At 35.7% G+C, this 23,137-nt stretch overlaps 1 protein-coding gene across 4 annotated transcripts in view; it reads left to right on the top strand.

Annotated features, from left to right (window-relative positions):
• TFEC (transcription factor EC) overlaps positions 1-23,137 on the top strand; it is a 123,361-nt gene that overhangs the window by 60,141 nt on the left and 40,083 nt on the right. For all 4 annotated transcript variants that reach the window (XM_047695641.1, XM_047695642.1, XM_047695644.1 and 1 more), the window contains one exon: positions 22,313-22,564. In XM_047695641.1, the coding sequence (XP_047551597.1) occupies positions 22,313-22,564 (252 nt within the window). The remainder of the gene's footprint in view (positions 1-22,312; positions 22,565-23,137) is intronic.

Genomic DNA, 23,137 nt, shown 5'->3' with positions numbered 1-23,137 from the left:
AATCATAATTATACATGTGGAAATGCAATCATTCAACTCTTTGGAAATCAATGTACAAATCAAATTATCTGAAGTCAGTTAAACATGTCAGATTCTTACAGAGATAAATGTAACTCTTTTAGTAAGAAATACTGGATTAAGCACCAGAGAGATACCAGATCTAAAGAGGTGAAGTTTACTAATAGCAGACTGCAAATTTTATGCTATTTGGTAAATGAAACTAATGTAAAATGTAGCATATAGTTCCTGCTCAGGTTTTACTGATTGTGTTTACTAAGATCAGTAGGAAGAGTCTGTGAAGCATAGAGCTGAGCATGTATGAGGAAAGCGTGAAGAACCACAAGTGTCTTCAAAAACATAAGCTATGAGGGGAGAGCTTAACAACAGTCTTTTAGAAAAAATGAGTAGCAAGAAACTACTGTAAAAATATTCCTTATTTTATAGAGGTGTGAATTACCAGCCCGTTAAGGAGTCTGTGGGTTGGGGTGCAGGTGTTTGGAGACATCAAAGATTTGGCAGACATCACTTTGCCTGTGAGAGCTTAGTGGATACATAATTATGTGATTCTATTAAAGTGTATTCATTGGAGCATGGGAAGTCTGGCCGCTTACTCATCAGCCAAAAAAAAAAAAAGAAGAAGAAGAAGAAGAATTATATGAAAATGTATTACAGGTAGTTTAAGTTAAATGTCAGAAAAATTGGGGGAATCTGTATTATTGAAAAGTGAAATAGTAAGGTAGGTTTTAGAATTTCCTCAGGTAACCAGTTTAAAGAACAGATTGGTCAAGGAGAGAAAGCCCTTGTTACTGATGTTGTAATTGCTCTCAAGACACAATGGAAGGTTGGACCTAATGATCTAAAAGATGCATTAGGTTGCTGTTTTTCTTTTTTTCTCTTCAGGTTTGAAGACTGAGATTTCAAAAATAGGACTAAAAAAAAAAAAGCAAGAAGGAAATAAATCTAGGAAGTAGAGATTGAGTTTTAATAAGGATTCTTATGTTTCCTGATGTTCATTCCTAGGAGTTACCATGGACGAGTATCTACAAATAATTTCTTACCTTTTTTGAAAGACTTCTCCTTCACCTACATACTAGCACACAATGTGATTCATTTTCTGGGTTTTTCTACTGGGCCAGAAAATCCTTCTATCTCTCCCTTTTGTTCCTTCCTTTATTTCTTATTTTATGAACATGTTTCCAATAGAGAAGTTCATATGCACATGAACAAATTAAGTTCTGAAAGATATTCATCTTGCTGAGATGTATTTCCATCCAAATAAGAATTTGAGCCAGGACTCTCTCTCTCTCTTCAATCAAATATTTTGCTGTGTCCTTTTAACTTCCCTTTGCCAAAAACTCATTCTATCCACCATCTTTCCCTACGCCCACCAAAATCTAGACCAGTACCTACTACTTTGAAAATCTGTCTACAGACAGGCAATGATCTCAGCTGGTGTCTGCAAGGAGTATCTCAGCAGCTAAGATGTTTATAGTCTCTACTCCCTTTGATCTTGTACAGACTCAAAAGGATCTGAACCTATTGAACAACCCGAGGTCTGCAATAGAAATTTTGTCAGCAGCATTTTTTACCATCAGACTTTAAGTTCTGGTAAACTTTTAGGCTTTCTCTTAATTACTCTTCGGCCAAAAGGGCATTAATCCTTTGGTCATACTTGCAAATGTTTCTCTCCATTTAGACAATTCGCTTTCTCGCTTCTATAGCTTATGTTTATCCTTCACATATGCAAGGCTCTTTTCACATGATGGATGATTTGCTCTTTCCATCAGAATTAGATCTACAATTCAAGACTTTTCCCCATAAGTATATTCAACCTTCTTTACTTTCTCTCTGCTCTTAAATTATAAAACATCTATTGTTGTTTTTATTGCAAACAACCTTTTATTTTTCCTTATTAGACTTTTGACATGTTGTGGTCATGTAGGGTTATAGTGTTTGGAAAACTCTGAGAATATCCACTCTTAGAGTAGGAACAAACCAGTGGGTGAGTCTGCCCAGTGAGATGACTGACGACACTGTCTTCTGGAGAAGGTAGAAAATGTATAATTTTGTCTTCAGTGATAACTTAGTTAATATCTATGGTTAAGTTGAAGGTATATAAGTAGAGGATTGTACAGGTGCAACACTAGTTTTCAAGGATGCTAAGATGCCTAAGATAGGGTACTTGCCAATGAGTATTTGAGGCATTTCAACAATTAATCGCACTGACAAGTTTTAAAAGTATATATCAATTCCCTATGAGTCTGGGGGTTTGGGAAGGGTTCAAAGAACCCTTGAAAAATAATTAGCTATTCTTTAGGCAGGCAAAGGATAGGAGAAAGGCATCAGACAAAAAGACTAGCATGTGCAGAGTTGTGAAAAGCATGGCACATCCAGGGGTCTTTGATTAGAGCTTGCGATCATTGTGGGGAATAACATAAAGTAGGGCTGGAGAGTTAAGATGGGGGCAGACCATAACTATGCTTTTAAGGGTTTTAGGATTTTAACAAGAGGAGTAGCTTGATCTGATTGTGTTTTAGCTGGATATCTCTGGCCATTTGGAACACAGTTTGGGGGGATGAAAGACTAGAGCCATTAGTTTTAGATTTTGTTTATATAGTTAGTGCCCCTGTATCTGCTTTAAGAGAAAAAGGACAAGTATGTGCCTCTGCATAATACTTTGCAAAGTGGTTGCACCTCTGGCAAGAACAGAAGGCAAGTGCTTTGCTAAAAATATGATAGAACCTACTTCATAAGAAAATCAAAGGTGGTTGACTGTATCATTTTCCACTATAGAAATAACCACTGAAATTGAACATGGATTAGCTCCCAAACCAGTGGGCCAGGCAAATATTTGCAAGTGACTCAGTGATTTCTTTGTGGTTGCTTGGTTTAGTGTTGGTAGAACACACTGAAATGGGAAGTTAGAGTTCAGCATTTGCTTCTAACTTGCCATGTGACTTTGAATAAGTGTGTGTGTTGGGGGGTGGGTTTTCTGAATATTCTAAGTTGAATTAATATCTGATGTGGAGAGTGAAGGGCTAGGGCTGGGACTGAATGTGAAGGACAAGGGGTCTGGTGGTGGTAAAGTTTAGGTCTCCTGTGCCTAAAGAGTAGCTCTGGATTCACTCCTGGGATTTCAAACTTAGATTGGATGTGGGAACTCTAAGATTGGAAATCTAGGTCGGAGCCAAAGGGAGGACCTCTCTCCTTCTCCCTATGGGATCTTTGATCTCACATTTCTGACAGATATTAAGAGCATAAAACATAACCATGGACTACTATCTTGTATTTCTGGCCCTTTTTTCCCCCCTCAATATCTTTTCTTAAATACAGGCTCAGAGGACTCAAACTTAGGACAGAGCTCTCAGAGCAAAATGAACTAGAGCATGAAGCAACTCTGGATAATTTGGGAGGTAACTTTTAATTTGCCTTTCTTCATAGGTCATCTCTGTTTTTCCATATCTTCTGGGGATGTAGTGCCTATTCACTCACATTTGTGTTTGTTTCAACATGAAATACTGGTTGTACTAAGTAGTATCTAAATTCATTTATATTCAGCCTTACTGAGGACACCCAGTGAAATGTATGACAAAACTTTTGACCATTTGCTTACGATTTATTTCTTTCAAGACAAAAATAAACAACAACAAAATAGCAAGCAAAGATATTCCAGAATATGCTAGAAGGAAAAAAATTATAAAATAAATGCATAAGCTAAAATAGTAAGTTCTCTACTTCGGGATAAAAAGGAAACAGTGACTGTTAACTACTCCTACTTGAGTAGCAGTCATCTTAGAAGAGTTTTCATGAATATCAAAAGCAGCTATATACCTGGAGTCTTCTCTTCTCCAGTTGATAAAAGTTAACACTGATCGGGCTCTCATCCGGTGCAAAAGGCTTTGCATGTATCACCTCATTTGAACCTGAAAATACCCTTGAGGCAAGTGCTCTTATCTCCATTGTTCAGAAACAAAAAAATGAGATTTTTTAGAAGATAGGTAACTTTGCCAAGGTAATCAATGAGTAAGTGATGGGGCAGCGACTTGGTTCTAGATCTGCAAGGTGCTTAGATACAAGTAAATTATATAATCTTTTTTTTTTTTTTGGTCACTTTTAGATTTAAACTTTCTTTGTTCTATTTCATTCATTTTGAACAAAAATCCCACCTTTATTGCAGAGAAGGGGAAACAGTTCAAGGGAGAAAGGTTGGGGGAAATCAGAAACCATACTATGCTAAAAATGGTTTCCAGGCTTACACATGGATAACGAGGTCTTTGACCGTATTAGATTTGCAAAAATAGCAGTTGCAGAGGTAACAAGGGACCAGAATAGATGGCTCTATTTCATAAAAGAAAGGGGCAAAGTGAAAAGACTCATTAATGTTGAAGCAGTAGATGGATAACCAGTGACAAATATCAAGTAGATTTCCTTCAGTTTGGTCAGAGAAAGGTCATTGATTATTTTTGGTTAAACTGGTTCACAGAGGCCAGGTCTCCACTAAAAAAGGGAATTAATTGCTTCCATTTCCCACTAATTGCCTCAACATTTCCCTTTGCTTTGTCATTGGAGATTTGGTCAGAGAGGCAAAAAGTCAAAAGTCAGAGTGTGATGGAATCTACATAAAAAGGGAATCTGAGGAGACCAAATTATGGCATTTGGCGTAATAATTATAATGATATTTAGCATTTTTCCCCGGGAGTGCTGTGGATTTTTAGAGACCTTTTCAATCTTTAATCAGACCGTAGGGCACATTTAAGAGAGTTCACTGTTTTTATTTCCATCTAGAGGATAAGGCATCACAGAGAGATGAACTGACCTCGGGCAAGTCTCCTGAGATATTAATACTGTATGTTGGATTGCACCCTCCTATGTTGAGTTTTAGCTAGAAGCCTGGGCTCTTCCCAGAAGTATCATTCATTCATGCTCCTTCAGAGTCTAAAGACTTTTGTGCACATTATCATCTGAGATTACTCCTTCTATCAATTACAGAAAAATCACCCAAGAAAACAGCATGAAATGGTCTTGATGTCACAACTGTTGCTCAGTTTTCAGCTTATTAATTGACATTCCAGCCATTTTCAATTAATAAGACATTTTATTTTGTGTTTGATGACTCAACCAGTCTTTGAAATGCTGCCCAGCTCTAAGTTCTCTGGAATATATGAATTTTGTATTCCAGACATTTTGTTTTATTGTTCTGAAACCCAAAGCGTATAGAAAGGGGAAAGAACATGAGCTCTGGATTAGTCAGTGTTTACTTGTACAACCTTCAGAGGCACAATAGACAAATGTTTCTTTTTAGGAAGTCTCAAATCTTCAGTATCAACTACTTTTCTTTGCTGGAAGAACCAGATATATGTTGTTCTTAATTAGATAGTTGTTACACTATAGGTCACTTATGACCTATTTGAATGAGCATAGGTTTTAAAGATGGTTAGGTTTCAAAACCAGCTCTGTCGTAACCAGTTGTTTGATCCCAGACAGGTTATGTAACTTGATTGAGACTCAGTTTCTTTATGTGGAAACCTGATATACCTCATTAGGTTTCAAGGTTATAAATGAGAAAGTGGTGGTGAAGCACCTTGCTTAATGCCAGCATAGAATGAGGACCTAGAGACCTTAGCCATACGCTTATTGTTGCTAGAAATTATAAAGGTATTAAATAATATAACTATTAATTGGGACAAGGTTTAAAAATCTTAAGATGCTGGTATAAAAGAAGTCCAGTATTCTACAGAAATAATTTATTTGAATAAGATGCTCTCATAGTTATGGTGAACTTGAGCTGGACCTTGTTCCTCTGGTCAGATGCCTCTCCATGGCAAGTCTTCCTTACTCTATCCTATTAAAAGTGCTTTCTTCCCATTGCCATTTGGTAATCAGAACTATTCTGGGAATTGAGTAATATTATTGTGCCCATTTTAAGATTAGGGTATTTACATACGGGGAAGAAATTGACACACAGCTTGTCAGTGAGCAGTCCAGGTTTGAAACCAGGTAGGCTGATTCCAAAACCTGTAATTCCAACTGCTTCTCTAACAGTGCTTTTGAAACATCAGACTGTAATTTTAAGTTGTCATCTGTGCAAGCTGAGAAATTAAATTGCCTTCACCTCCACTTTAAAATTAATTAAGGGGAATCTTAAAGCTTATCCTTATTTTGACAAGAATGGCTAGTCACACTAAAATGGAAAACCAGTCAACAGTGACATCTATGTGACTAACCCTACATTGTTTTCTTTCTAAGTGTTTTAATTTATTTTGTCTCCAAAAGTAAAACTAGCCCAGTCTTTGTCAGGACACAGGTCTCAGTCCTCTAACCAAAAAATATTAGGAGCTGGGCATATGGGTCCTTCCTGCTTCCATGGTGCTTTTCTCTTGGCTCCCTTTCCCCTGTCCCCTTTTGTAGCTCTGTGGCAGGCCCAATGAGCCTTTTCTCCCCAGCGCTGAGGCTGAGGACCAACTCTGAAGAGAACCCTAATTGTCTAACTAGTTGCTCACAACATTTTTGTCTTGTTTCTCTTAAACAGTGTAACCTAATAAAATTCCTTTAAAATATATAAACAAGGCCTACCTACTACTAACACAGGAAGGGCTAAGACTATGTATACATGGGAAACCTGGTTTGACTGTTTTGATTACTTGACTGCTCAAGTCAGTCAAAAAGTAATCACCAGTGAAGCAAACCATTCTGACAGATTTTTGGCCCACTGTGACTGCTTATTTGACTGGCTTGCCTGTCAGGTTGAAGTGGTCAGATTGACTGGAGACAGTCTAACTGAGAAATTTAACTCTGGAGGACGTGGGTGTCTGTATACCAGAATCACTTTAAATAACTTTATTTGAAATCTGTACCTATTTTCCTGGGACCAGCAGGAGAAATTTGAAAGTGACACATTGCAGCATTTGACTTTCTGGAGTGAGATGTCTTGTCGCTTGCTAGAGCTAGCAATATATTTATAGGCTACAAAACAATCACATTTTTCCCTATGCGCATATAGAGTTCAATAGGATTGAAACTCTACCCTAACTTGGCCAAGTCTTAATAAGGCATCAGACTCTGTAACTCTTCTGAAGGGTTGATGATAGATATGTGACAGCAAATGATTTCTTAGATATCAGGATACCAATTCAGTCATTAGTGACTTGTGGTAAGGGCCAAGTTGACCTTGCCACTAATAGTAGTTCTTCTAAGAAGAAGAATGTATAAGAGAAAGAAAAAAATCAAAATAAAATACCAAACAAAACCTTGGTCAGATGCAAGAGAATCTGGTTGACATTATTACTTGAGTTACTTTCTGAAAGCAAGCCCCCTTATATATCTATGCTTCTGTTCCTTTTGGAAATTTACTTTGAAATGAGCTCCCAGGTTTGGACAAGACAACACGATAAGGATGGGAAGAATAATTTATTCTCACATGACAATATTGGATTTTTAGGGGAAGAACACATCGAGGTTGTTATCTGCTGTAAGCACATTTTTATATGGTCTGGTTTATGTTGGTTGAATATCCTAATATGTTTACATTGAGAATTTGAAATATCCTGTTCTTGTTTGAAAGACTTATTCATGTGTTGCTCTTTAATCTTCCTAAGATTCTAGCTTTACTCACAGACATGGAAATGTTTCGTGAATGTCCGGAACTTTGATGCTAACTCATGTACTTCTATTAAATGTATTTAATAATAAGATTAGGTAGAAGTTAGGGCTACAGTGTTAGTAAAGACTTTAAAGCTATGACACTTTTCCTAAAATAACTTGCTTACTTGTCATATTTTCCCTTGCGTTAGAGTCACTTGATGTATCATTCTGGTTTTGGTTTTTCTATTTTTTTTTTTAATTTTGTGATTAATTGAGGGAAAGGAAGCTTACTTTAGTTTTGTTTTCAAAGTTTATACTTTTTAGTCATTTTATGATTAAATGTTTTTAGCAATAAAGCCCTTTGATCTGAGTAAAAGAGAGAACAAAATCAAATCTCACAGTTTAAAGAATGCTATAGAGAGGCCATTGGGATATTTAAATTTTACATGTCCTCTACATTTTAGAATCATTATTAATTATGTTTCAATGATCATCTTGATGCTTCAGGGTTTTTACACACTTAGGATTATTTCCTTAGGCTATGCAAATGTATTGCACAAATTTACTTCCTTAGTAGTAAGTGACCTGGGTACTTGTTGCATTGTTCCCTCCTCAGCACTAGGTATTAAGAATTAGAATATATTTTGTTAAGTTTAAAGGCAAAAAGCTTTGTTTTAATAATTATGTCTGATGAGGAACAGAGACTTGTTAGTGAGACCAGTGAGGATTTGAACTTTCGCTTTGCTTCAAAGTTCCTTAATGTAGCCTCTATCTTCACTTTCGCCTCTGGAGAGAATTAGGATGCTCACCTCAGTGGCTTTCTATGAGGATTGCCTGACACAAGGTAATCCAAGCTCTGCACCTGACACAAAGCAACACTTACTTACTCGCTATACTTATTACCAATTTATGCCATTATTGTCATTATGATTACTAGTGTAATTTTTAACTTTGAAGAGAGTACAGTGTGAGATTATGTGGATTAATTTTTTAACTGTGTCACTTCTATAACTTGGCTAACCTCTCTGAGACTTAGTTCATCAATAACATGCATAAAATAAGGGATTAGAATAATGAGGGACCAAATATGAGATCACAAAAGGGATCAGTGGATAAAAAAGTGCTCTGTTAATAGTAAAATACCGTATAAAATACAGTATACTGTGTCCTATTCATTCTATTTATTATTGTCTTTGGATTCCAGGGCAGTTGTCTGCTTACCCTATAATCTTGTAGCTGCATACTTAAAAAATCAGTTTCAGTGACAGAGAAGACTCACATGAATTGTGACAATGATGGTGTTATTAAATGGTGAAAACAGAAACCAAATTATCTATGCAATATACCACTGTTTTTTATTTAGTCTCATGGAAATATCATATTCAAAGTTAACAAATGTCCACCATTTTGTCATCATAAGATATTCTACAAGCAGTAAATAAGAAAATTAAGACCATGTTTGATGCTGCAATTTTTGGAGATAATTTCCCATTGAGAAGAGGAAGCATGGTTGATAGTACACTTCACCAATAAATCTTTTATGGTAGAATTTTTGCCACGACCAAGCAAGTGATCCGTGTTAAGAAGCTGGGACATTTATGGGGATGTCGGCTGGTTTCCTTAAGCAGAGAGGTAGTGAGCAACTGATAGGAAAAATGAAAATGTAAAAGTTGAGAGGGGCAGATTCTGTGGAGGACCTTCTTCAGGGGATTTCAGAGGATAATCCAATGTCCTAAACTGGGGCCTCAGCCTTCCAGCTTTCTTGCTCTCTTACTCTTCATACTTTCTCTTTAGTCTGATTGAGTCTTAATATACAACTATCCCCTCTTCTCACCTTTGGGCCTTTGTTTCCTCCCTGTCCAGTCTTTACTTATTTCTGTCAGTTGTCACTGGTAGAGGTGTTTTTTGCCCCATTGTCCTGTTACAACTGACCATCCTCGACCAGCACAGTCTCTCAGCTGCACTTTAATCCTTAATTTGATCACATCTTCAAAATCCCTTTGTAATGTAAGGTTACATATCCACAGGTTCTGGTGATTAGAACGTGGACTTCTTTGGTGAGGGAAGCATTGTTTTACTTACCACAGAATAATTGAAAATAATTGGTAAAAGCTTAAAAGACTAAAACAGTATATTTACTAATTACATATATTTTTTTCTTTTTAAATTTCAATGAAAAGGTTTTATTTTAATGCTTTGTCTGCTCAAATTAGAATGGAAATACAATTCTGGATCTTCATCTCTGAAGTTACAGTAAATATTTTCCACATATTTCAAAGCTACAATATTAACTAGCATTTTGAGTTTTTTGTTATTTCTCAAAAGCAATTGACACGCACAAAAAAGATCTTACAAAGAAGCTTTCTGTTATTTCACCTCTTGCCAACTTTTTATATGTATTTGTTTATATCTTAAATTTATTCCTCAGAGCAAGAAGTTTAAATAGAATAGTCATGATATTTATTTAGAACAAGCCAAGGTGAAAATAGTATTTTCTGCCCTCCTCACCTCCTCCTTCCCCATCCACCTGTTCTTTATCAAGAAAAGGTGTTAGATGTTTTTAGGAAAGAAACATTTATGTAACAGTAAAGATAATATAAGGAAACTTCCTGGGGAAGAGGGCTAGGACTCTTCAGAACAGTGTACATTAAATACACAGATCTAAAGACAAAAGTGGAACAAAACATCTTTAATAAAAAAAAGAAATTCTCATCTAAAGTTAGTATTTCCTGATGGTAGATTTCAACTATAGCATTGTACCATATTGTGTAGAGAAGCCAGATCTTACATCATGTGAGAGTTATAAGACAAAGTGAAACACAAAAACAAAATCCTGAGTGAACCAAGTCAAACTTAACTAATCATGGGGAAGCAACTGCAAAGGTTTTTCCACCAGAGTCAGCTGGTGGATACTTGTCTATGGATATAGGACACATCTTTTTCTAATAATGGAGGCTGGAGTTAATTTTTATTAGCCTCACGAGCTGGTAATAAATACCTTTTAGTTGAAAGAATATCCTACTTGCAATCAAAAGACGTAAAGTAGAGTTCACTTTTTCATCTGAGTGATTGTGCGCAAGTCCGATAACCCATCTGAGCTTCTGTTTCTTCATCAATGGAGTGAAGACAAAAGTTCTTCCTCAGACCATTGGGACGTTGGATTCCACGTGTGACGGTGGCTACTCTTATACGGTATTCTTGGACTTTCATTTAGTCCATGAGGTCCTATGATCAGTCTTCTTGATAAATTAATGTTTCATGGCCAGGTACTTTCTGTAACTATAAAAAATTTGCGACAGAAGTATGTTTCTTTGATTCAAAAGGAACACTGTTCTTCAGTGACAAGGGGAAGGTGAAACTGTGTGCAACAATCTGTAACTGAAGGCCTCTCCTACATGAAGGCATGATGACTGGAGGAATTTGATTAATGTAGATAAAGTAATAACAGATGCATCTGAAACACAGAGAGCCAGACATCATCCCATTTACTAGTTATGTAAAACAAAGACAACGTAGATTTTGCCCTTTTTTTCCTGGAAATACTAGCAATAACTATAAAAATTGAGTGATAGAAATGTACTTATGAAACAAAGCCATTTTCTGCAGTTTGTCAATCAAAATGAATAATTTCAAAGTCTCATTTTCAATTAGATTATTTTAATATTTAACTACCTAAAATGCCCCAATCGTATTCTCTAGAAAATGGTTAGCCTAGAATACCACAGTTCTAATGATGACATTTTATTATCATAAAAATGACTTCATTAATTGATGATCATATATCAACTCATAAAGTAGATACAGGACATAAAAAGTTTTCAAGCCTGAGATAGTATAAAACCATTTAAATTGTTTAGAATTTTTTTCAGGAATAAACCTCTGTGATCTTTTTATTCTCACAAAAAGATGTATGAATTTGTTATAAATTCAACTACCTTAAGAGACCTGTGAGTTTGTTTTACAACAAGGTCTGTATAAGTTGACAATATATGGATATTATCTCAAGTCTAACCATTGAGATATATTAAAAATGTAAAAATATAATGCATTTGTAACAGAATGATGCAAACGATGCAAGTATTATAGGGAGGTTTGGATTTTGTTGTAGGTGTTCCTATTGATGGTTTTGAATCTATTTTAGAACATGTAAAATTAAAAATAAATTCACTCGTGACTTTCTAAGATATTTGAAACAAGACCTCTTAAAGAAGTCAGTCTTGTTTCTCCTTTATTCTCTGAATCCTTGAAAGAACATTTACAACTTCATAATGAAAATGATTTAAGGTCACTATACTGAGGATGAAAAAAAGTACGTTTAACCACTACATGAGAGCTTTGTTTTAAGTTGAAAGTAACTGTGAAGTATAAAGTATCATCTAAACACAACTGTTGGTTTCTGAAGCAAAGAGGACTTATAAAAGTTCTCTTAATAAATATTAATGTTTAAGCTTTAATGCAGTCAGTTAAACTTTTAAAAAAAATTTAAGACATTTTACTGAATCTAGCTTAAGAAACTAACTTGTATATTTCTACATTTACAGAAAAAAATTTAATTATATGAGAAACTTCTGAAAGCTTTGGGGAAGAGTATTAACTCATTTAAACACAGCTAAAAGCACTACATATGAATATGTTTAATATCAAAATATAATCTTACGCCTGAACCTTTCCTTCTTTTTTTTTTTAAGATTTTATTTATTTATTTGACAGACATAGATCACAAGTAGGCAGAGAGGCAGGCAGAGAGAGAGGGGGGAAGCAGGCTCCCTGCTGAGCAGAGAGCCTGATGCGGGACTCAATCCCAGGACCCTGAGATCATGACCTGAGCTCAAGGCAGAGGCTATAACCCATTGAGCCACCCAGGCACCCACCCCATTCTTCCTTTTTAAAGGAAAAACACATCTTTCAATCATTCAGTTGGTCTGTTGAATCGAAAAGGACATTTCCTCATGTCATTAGTTCCCTAATAGATAACATATTCTTCAATATGAATTTTGATTTTTTTTTAAAGATTTTATTTATTTATTTGACAGAGAGAGATCACAAGTAGACAGAGAGGCAGGCAGAGAGAGAGAGAGAGAGGGAAGCAGGCTCCCTTCTGAGCAGAGAGCCCAATGCGGGCCTCGATCCCAGGACCCTGAGATCATGACCTGAGCCGAAGGCAGCGGCTTAACCCACTGAGCCACCCAGGCGCCCTGAATTTTGATTTTTGACACATTATCGTTTCAGAAAATAAAATGAAGTTAAATATTGTGCTGAAGTTTTTAAAAATAACTGTGGAGGCCCATTCAAGTTTTTTTATTTATGATATTGTATGATTAAATAATATTATTTATTTAAAACCTAAAGCATAGTCGCTTCTGCAGGCTGTTTACTCAATAAACAAAAAGAGTACAAAATCTATTATCCAAAAAATTAGGGCTAGATGTGTTTTAGAATTCTCAGTATTTCAGATATAGTACATATAGAGAAGCCTAAAATGGCATGACATACTCAAACACATTAATGTATCTGCAGCAATGCCTACTAGTATCTATTATAAGTGAGACAAAGAAAGATTTTAAATAGCCTTACTTTATTTCAGATCTGATTTTGCCACAAAATGGGTTTGCACCAGACTGAGATCAAAACCAAAAATGAACTTCTGATTTTCAGAGATTTTTGGATTCTGGAATTACAGTTGAAAGATTGAGGACTGATAAGGAGAGTTGCAATGCACTTGGATTAGGAAAATAAGTCTATATATCAAAGGGTTGAATATATCACTTTGGAAATAGGAAAAACAAATAATGATTTTATTAAGGAGGATTTACTCCACTGGGTAACACATACAAACTTCAAGTGAACTTTTGCAAAGTGTGTAAAAAAAAAAAAAAAAGAATCTGGGGAAAAACTAGAGTTTAGAATCAGAATTGATTACCTGTTGTGTAATTAGAGCTTGGCAGTCCACCATGTTCAGTTCTAGGCCCTCTCATCTTCTAATTCTGTACATCTCCCCCCAAATCATCTCATTAGTTACCATCTAAGTGTAAATGTCAAACTGGCTTTATCCACAGTGCATTCTTCTGAGTTCCAGACCCATGTATCTGGCTGCCTACTTCACACCTTCAAAACACCGCAAACTCATTGTGTTCAAAATCAAAATTATGATTCTCTGTCCCTCCCAAAACCCCAGTCTTCTCTGTGAAGAGCATCACTATCCATTCTCTCACTTAAGCCAGAAACTCAGGTGATTTCTTAATCCATTTCTAAGCATCTCTGAAATCCAGCTACTTGTTTCCATGTGATACCTCACCCTTATCCCATGACCCTGGTTCAAGCAACCCATTTTTCTTTCCTGGACTCTCCTTTTACCCTGCTAGAACTCATTTAACTGAACTACTATGGTTCCCTTCCCTGTGATAAAGAAAATAAGACACCTTTGAACACCTAAAAGCATTGCAAGGACTGGCCGCCTCAGTGTCATACCACACCATAATCTCTCTGCTCCTTCACGCTTCACTCCTCTCAAGCATTTTTCTCATCTTCCCTCCTCCCATTAAGGTCTTTGCACATGGTGTTCCATCTTCCTGGAATACATTCTCTATACTTTTGCTCTAATTACTTCCTTTTCATCTTCCAGATCCAGCTCTACCATCCCTTCCTCAGGCAAACCATCCCTAACTTTTGTCTGCATAATTTCTGTCCACAGGCTCTTAGTCTTGTGTATCTCTCCTTCCTATTCTAACAGCACTTGAGAATTTACAGTCATTTATGTGATCGTTTGACTAAAATCAGTCTCTTCTGCCTGTCTATAAGATGCATAAGGAGAGGGACTATGTTTCACCTTCTTCACCACTGTTACCCACATAAATGGCTACTGGATAGAGGCACACATATTCATTTGAATGACTTGCTTCTCTTTTATGTCTGTCTTCTTGCTTTTGAGATACCTTTTACTTTAAAAAAATTTATCACATTGTGTTACAATTATATGTTTAGTTATATGTATCTCTTAATACACTGTGAACCTTTGAAGACTGGGCTATGTCTATTTTGTTCAGAATTATATCCCTAGAACTTATCATAGTAGCATAAAATCTGATGTGCAGTAGGCACTCAAAAAAATATTTGTAGAATCAATGAATGCTCAACCTGTGAGTACAGGGTCAAATGTATTTTAAAGTATTATGGCTCAAGTTATCTCCATGTTTCCTATTAACTTATTTTGGTTGTTGATGATATTGCCAGTTGACTTTAGTGTGCGCATGGCCTGTTGTGTTCTTTTAAAGCCAACATGAGGTGGTCAGTCTCTGATGTCATTCGTAATTGACATTTACAGCTCAAAAATTCCAAATACACAGGCCCTTAAGAAACCGAGGAGAATAAATAAACTACAATTATTGCTTATATTTGTTCTAATTCTCTTAAAGGTATAATATGGTGATTTTCCTGAGGTGCTAACATAAACAAAACAAATCAGCACAAGCATAGATAGAACTAGACTGAGTTGTAAGGGAAGCTTAGACTTTAAAGTGTAAATATGAGTGCTTATGGAGTGCAACCATTTTTACTGCTAGAACACTACTGAATTACAAAAAAAAAAAAAAAACCAACTCTGCTTAATAATATTCATGCCTCTTTAAAGTCTCATAAGTGTGGGTCTCTCCTCAAAGACATACCATTGGAATTACCTAAATTCAAATGATTGGGACTGATGGGATATGTTACAATCACATTTTACATTATTATCCATTAAATAGCTTTGGATTATATAACACTCATCTGAAATATGCTGACAGTTATTCAGAAATCTAACTAAAACTTTTGATGAACCAGGCCCTACTTTGTTCAGTAGTTATATCTCAATCAGACAAGCTCGACTGTATAATTTTAGGTTTAGTCAAGATGAGATTTATGGGTATATCATATCCAAAGACTGCTGCAAAGAAAGTAAGATTTGAAGAAATGAGTTATTAATCTTTACCATATAACATTAACAAATGTCGTGTGGCTTTTATAAGTAGCTACCTAGAGGTAGTAGATTCATGAACCCCCCAAAATAGATTTCTTCTTATATACCTCTGATGCTAGGAACATAATGAATAGTCACCTATTATTCACTTGTGAAATCCAAGCTTTTACTTCATTTATTAAATTCAAGTTTAGTACAAAATTAACAAAATTAAATAAGGACTGTCATGTCATAGTGAATGGGATTTTCTGTCTTGCTTTTCAACAGGGGTCTGTGAGTGTGTACATACATGTAAATGTGTGTGTGTGTGTGTGGTGACAGTGTACATGTTTTTCTTTACTATCATAAGGTACCATATTTACTATAAATCTATTTCTTGCTGAATATATTTGTTTCTCCTCTTGCAAATAGACTAAACATGCTTATTAGGTAGTGCCCACGTTTGCTTGATTGATTAGCTTGGCTAGTCAAATTCATGGTGATAAAAAGTCTTGTTATTGAGATAATTGCTTGTGTGATGTTTGCCATCACTTTTTAGTTTGGAGTTTCAAAAGGCCGGTACCCAGAAGGTGTTTTATCTCCTCCCAGGTCCTGTGCCCTCAGTTTAGATAAGTGGTCTCCAGGTGGATAGTGACATGTGGGTCATAGACCTGCTTTCTAGAGAGGAATGACTTTCCCTTGGGACTAGCTTTAACAAAGAGCAAACTCTCATTAAATGTTAAACTCTCAGTAAATGTTGAAAGAATTAGCTGAGGGCTTTTATCATCATCTTATGGTTTCTCTATAAAAAGATAACATTTTAAAAGAAGCTTATATATATATGTGGGAATCATGTTTATAAGTTTTTATATGATGTACAGCAGTATTAAGGAGATACGATACAAGCAGACAATCTTACAGATACAGAATCACAGGGTTTGTTGGAGTCCTTCAAAGATTTTTTTTGGTGCAACTACCTACTTGCTTCTAAAATTTCTTTGTACATTATACTCTCTCTGTTGTTATCCACTGGATGGGATATGAAACCCATACAAGAACTAGGTCAAAAGACTACAGTATAGAACACTGAAAAGTAAATTGGAGGAATGAACTCATGTATCTAGGAGCATAATTTGAAAGCCACTGTGTGAAAATAAGAATGACTCCACGTGGGGGCATAGAGAGTCCTTCTAGCCAGCACTGCATGGCTAGCCCACATTACTCCACAGTCTTCTACCTACCAGGAGGTCTTATACCCAAATGCAAATAGGCTCACTTAATAACTTTTTGTTAATCCTAATTAATTCCTAACAAAATCTTCGCTGATGTGTAAAGTTGAACCCTCCCAAGCCTCATCTAAATTCTAAGACTTCAAAAAATTTTATCAGACATCAGTTACCCTAAATCGTTTCCTCTTGTTTCACCTGCTATTGTCAAGAGAATGTAGCTGACTTTTTTCTATGACATTTGGCTGCTTTCTCCTGGACCTCCCATCAATTCTCTTAGTAGTCAGGATTCCTGCATCTGTTCTAGCCCAAGAACAAATAGAAAAAGGACACACACACACAGACACAGACACACACACACACTTTGCATTTGTAATGTGATCCCCCAGTCATCATGTTTCCTGCAACCAGGAGAATGCATGTTTTTGCTTCCTGACCAAATCCTTCCCTTTAGAATATTGTATTTGCAGGAATTTGTGTGATTCTAATTTTTTAAAAATAGTTTACCCGTTAAGCACATTGTCCTAGTTCTCTTATTAGTGGATCTAAACATTTTTTTATAGCTCACTAATACACTATATCTAATTTCTTAAAAGACCCCATCCCTTTATTAGAACATGAAAATCTAAACTACATTTGAAACATTAAAAATGGACTTTTTAAGCTAATTTTTTCATTTTTTTAACTCCAAGTAATGGAACTTTTTTTAACACCTTAATTTCTATCTAATGGTTAGTTTGAGACCATTGTGTTGGGGTGATTGTGTTGGTTAGTCTATCTGAAGATGGAGTCTGCTGTGTAAATTGTTCGGGAGGCTGTGAGTGCTATCTCAGGGTCCAGTCAGATTTGTACAAGGTTATGTATTTGGGCTTTTCACTGGAGCTGATTCATATTATGCCTTTGATCAGAAATAAAAATAGTGTGTGGTATGGTACATTGCCTAGATGATCCCCTTCACAAGTGAGCCACTCTTCCCTCCGCCTGATCCTGTTCTCCTCACGCTACTGTGGCTGAGGTTCTGAAATCAACCCCCAACAAATCTCCTGCAGGCATGTCTCAGAGTATATTTCCTGGGTAACCCAACTTAAGGTGACTTTTTAAAAAATATAGGCATATGAAGAATTTCTTTGCCTATTTTACAAAAACTGCTATTGGGATTCTTGTTCAAGTCCTCCATGAAAAAATCCAGTTTATAAATTCTCAGAGATTATTTGTAAAAATATTTGTCTTTCCTCAGAACTGGTATGATGTAATTATTTAATAAAAAATATATATTAGGTTGACCCATATAGATAAAAAATATATATACATATATTTAATTCTCCTTTTTCCTTGGCTGCCAGGGTGTTCATCGGTAAGTTTTTATACTTAATTGAAATTTAATCTTCAGCCTACATTTCCTGGTATAAATATCTCTTACCACATTCACACTTCATATTTATTTATAACGTCTTGGAAAATAAGGAGACTATAAATATATTCTTTTAAGTGAAATAAAACAGATTTCTGCATGCAGGCATTAGACTCAACATGACCATGTCTATGTTTAGTTTCCAATAGCGGTATATCCTAGTGGTAATGCTCAAGCATAGTACTAAATTCTGGGGATATGATTTACTTATTTGTTTTCATAAGCAAAATTCCTTTACATTTGGATGGTCTCAATCTCTTTGACAGTCCAGTGAACCAAATCACAGTCTACAGCTGCTCTGACTTTCTAGGTGAAGACCTTGACATTCTGGTTATGGTTTACCAGCTCTTCTAGTAGATTCCCAAAGCTCTCTGGGGTCATCATTGTTATTCAAACGCTGTACTTCAATGACTCATTCATTCATTCACTGAACGCATGTAGATGCATTTTTAATCACGGGCTGGGTGCCATTCTCTGGGTTATGTACAGGATGTATGGGAGGAAAACTGTCAGCAAGAAAAACACAGTCCTTGCCCTTGGAGATCTTGCATTTTTCTTCCCTGTCCAAACTCTGACTAGACCGTCGTTCTATGAAGGCAGGCACTGTGCTGATTTCCTTCTGCCTTCGATGTACCTCTCAGCACACAGACACTTGGCACTCAAAATATATTTCTTGAATAAGTGGATACATGAACAAGGGCAACCTATCATTTCATCTACTTCATCTCACAAAATACTGGGATCTTCAGTAAGGGAAAGCCAGTAGTTTCATGGCTTTGTCTTCAGATGCCAGTCAATTTAAAAGTGTTTTAAAATAGGCTTCACAAGGGGCACCTGGGTGGGTTAGTCAGTTAAGCATCTGCCTTTGGCTCAGGTCATGATCCCAGAGTCCTGGGATCCAGCCTCATGGGCTCCCGGCTCTGCGGGGAGTCTGCTTCTCTCTCTGTCACTCCTCCTGCCTGTGCACTGATGCGCGCTCTCTCTCTCTCTCTGTCAAATAAATAAATAAAATAGTTTAAAAAATAGGCTGCACATGGTTTAGCTGATGCTTTACACTTAGTTGTCTCATTGTTCTGATAATCAGTTCATGATAGGAGACGATGGAGATTTTCTGGGGAGTACATTTTTCACATTCCATTGTATCTTTCCTGCTCCACTAAGCTTTTAGTCCCTTATGCTCTCTCTACAGATGTTCTGTAGATGGGGTCCCAGACGGTCCTCACTTTTGCCCTCTAACCCATTGTAATTTTCTGTAAAAAAACAAACAAAAACCCCAAAAGACAAAACGACAAAAACTCAATAATTTCGGCAGAATTAAAGTTAATCCCATTTTATGTTTTGCTTCAACTCTATAGAATGGTCTGCAGAGGATATGGTGGTCTTGTTTTGAGAAAGGAAACTCTATTCATGTGAGTTCTTTTTCACAACTAACATATGTGAATGCTTCCCAACCTTTTTTTTTTTTTTTTAAACAAATATCTCTTTATTTGGCTGCAGATATAGAAGTTTTTTTTTTTTTTTTAATCTATTTATTTGACAGAGAGCAGGAGAGAGAGCGAGAGAGAGCACAAGCAGGGGGAGCCAGCGAAGGGAGAGGGAGAGGGAGAAGCTGGCTCCCCACAGAGCAGGGAGCCTGAGGCAGGGCTTGATCCCAAGACCCTCGGATCAGGACCTGAGCCAAAGGCAGAAGCTTAATCCACTGAGACACCCAGGTGCTCCTGTCTCCCAACTTCTTGTCTTCTTTCTTGTTTTCTTTGATCTTTTGCTCTTGAGATTTCCTTCCTTTTGCCCCTGTGCAGGGCCATTTCCTTCCAACACCTGATTTAAAACCACTTCCTCTTATAATTCATTTTAAAAATCCACTGCTTTTTGTGGCATTTTTAATTCATTGTATACATCACGGAGCTTTTCCTTTGCACTCCAGTTATTTCAATTATTTACTCAAGAGCCAATAGTGCTCAGTGTTTAGGTAGGCTCTGTATTCCATCTCTGTCCCTTACTAGCAGAGTAATGAGAAGCATGTTATTAAATCTCTCTGCCTCTGCGGCTTTATCTACATAAGGCAGTGGGGATACTAATGATACTTCCCTCCTAAAGTTGTAACAAAGATTAAAGGAAATAATAAATGTAAATATCCTGGTACCTGTTGCATGTTATTATTATCATTATTGTTTTTACTGTAGTTGATATTAATACTGCCTAACTAGATCATAGGCCTGTAGAGCCCTGGGATCACATTTACGACTTCTCTTGATGTAACACCAAATGCAATAAGTACCCTAATGAAAGCTCTTAGAGTCAATGGATGAAAAGTAAAAAATGAATTAGTTAATGAATGTTGTAAATTCTGATTCAACATACTTTTCTTAGAACAAGAGGCATTTTCCTTTCATGGGAATACAATGCTCTTTAGTCTTCAATTACATCGTATGATTTGTAAATCTGGAGATGCTATTTATAATGTATATTTTGTAAATGTACACAGATTAAGAAGGATTAACTAAAACTGTAAGATAATCTAAACAGCTCCCCTAGAAAAATGATCACTGGCATTTTAATGAAATGTTATTTTACAACTTTAAAGCTCATAGCAATATAATTAGTAATATGTGTAATCTTTATTACCAATCTTAATCTTTTTTATATGACTGAAAAATTATTTTATGGTACTACAATTAAAATAATGCTAAAAATGTCAGCATAACAGAATTAGACTAAAGTAACTACTACAATATTGTACCCCAAACCAGCTAATTTAAATGCAAAATACTTTGTAAAGGCTATTTATCTGGGCTAATGCATGTTAAGGGATTTAAGGAGTAGTTTGTGTAGCTGAAATAAAAGGAAAAATAAGCACTGTACAGCGATCTTTACTATTGTTTAACATGAGAGAAATATTAAGTAGGTTTATATATAGGCCACTTGAGGAAAATGTATTAGAAGCCACATCACAGCATAGTAAATATAAAGAGGACTGGCAGGCAATACTACTTTCAAAGTCTTTTAAAGGAAAAGCTTGACATGGTTAAAATTACACTTCTGCACTCCATATTATATTGTTAACTGTGATAACTAGCTAGAATTTTAAGGCTATGTTTTGAAAAGGGATTTCAAAATATGGGACAGTTGTTTAGTTGGCACATGACACTGGTTAGATTTTTCTCTGAATGCTTCCTACGATTCATAATCATCTACACAATTATTACTAAGTGAGAATATGGAAAAGCTTAGAAGTAAGATTATGTATGTATGTATATACCTATGTAATCTCTACACCCAATGTGGGGCTCAAACTCACAACCCTGAGATCAAGATCAAGCCAGATGCCCCTAAAAATAAGATTTTTTAAGACTAAAAATAGGGTGTGCCTGGGTGGCTCAGTCCGTTAAGCATCTGATTCTTGATTTTGGCTCAGGTCCTGATCTCAGGTTTGTGGGATGAAGCCCAGAGAGGGCTCCATGCTCTGCAGAGTCTGCTTGAGATTCTCTCCCTCTCCCTCTCTGTCTGTTCCTCCCCCAACTGGTGCTCTCTCTTTCTCTCTCTCTCTTTCTTTTTCTAATAAATAAATAAATAAATATTTTTTAAAAATAAAAAATAAAAATAAGTCTAGCACAGAATTTTTTTTAAATATGGAAAAAATTACTTTGATTACTTAGATTTTACCACCCATATCATACTTAATATTTTATATATATATTTCTAGTTTCTGTTCATCATGAGCAATTTTTAAAAATATTTGATAAAAATGGTTGTGATTATGTCCCATGGAATATTTATATGTAATATTAAAAAAATCCAAGAAATACATATTATATGAAAATTACTATATTTTCCTTCTATTATTTTAGGCTTCCTTTTCTAGAACCTCAAAACGTATTGCTACTTATACATTTATTCCCAATTTTGGTTCAGTTACCTGTTATTTTGAGAGCTGTTCTTAAAAACTTGGTTAGCATTGAACACGTTTTTGTAAGTTTAAGCTACTTCTTAAAAACGGTCATCCATTAGTAGGGTATGTAAATTATGATAGAAGCATAAACCGTAAATTTGAGAGAAGTAGATGTTGTAATGTGTTTATTAACATAATTCAGTTGTTGAAAGTAGAACTCTGATTTACCAGGTGATACTACACATTGTATTTGTTTGATTTTTATTCGGTAGGTCTCAGCACATCTGGAAAATCCTGCAAAATCCCAGCTACAGAAAGTCCAGAGACAACAAGTAAAACCCTTCATGACTCTTGACTACCAGCTTGTCAACCAGACTCCTAAACGGTCACACCCTCCAACGCCAAGCAGTGCACTTCTGGTGCAGCAAGGACACCTGTCTCCCGAGAGTGACGCTGGCTTTACTGGAAATCCACTCACCAAGTTACTAACTCTTGGTAAAGAAGATGACAATGTGGAATGGCATGTATGTCTAGTAGCTACTTAAGAAAATATATAATCAGCTTTTGAAAAAACTGTAGAGAGATTAAACTCTACATTTTTATAGTAAACATTCCAAATGCAAATGTATTTAGCAAAAGGGATGTCTTAATGTATTCATTTATAATAGTTAGTTATGCACATATTGATTCCTCTGCATAATAAAATATAACAGTTCATTTCTCAATACCTCATTTCAGTTATGTATCAGTGTGAGTCAAAATGGGCTCAAACAGTCATTTATGTTAGGAAGATTTAGCTTTGTAAGGATTGTCTGGTATATTTAGTTAAAATATTTATCGATAGTTGTATTATCTTAAATACCCATTAAAATGAAACAGGAAGAAGTTGTTTAAATAGCAGTCAACATGTGCTCTAAAATAAGACTAAAAATGTTATTGCACTTAATGTTTTATGGAATTACATTTGGATTTCTTACTATTAATTATTTATTCATTCATTTTTATTTTCAACAAATACTGTCTACCGTTTACTAAATAACAGGAACTTAGAGGTGCCAGGGATACAAAATGAATAAGAATGTGTACCGTCATGGAAT

This window comes from Lutra lutra, chromosome 11 (genome assembly GCF_902655055.1).
Source record: "Lutra lutra chromosome 11, mLutLut1.2, whole genome shotgun sequence".
Lineage (NCBI taxonomy): Eukaryota > Metazoa > Chordata > Mammalia > Carnivora > Mustelidae > Lutra > Lutra lutra.
This window is presented reverse-complemented; position numbering and strand designations above follow the sequence as displayed.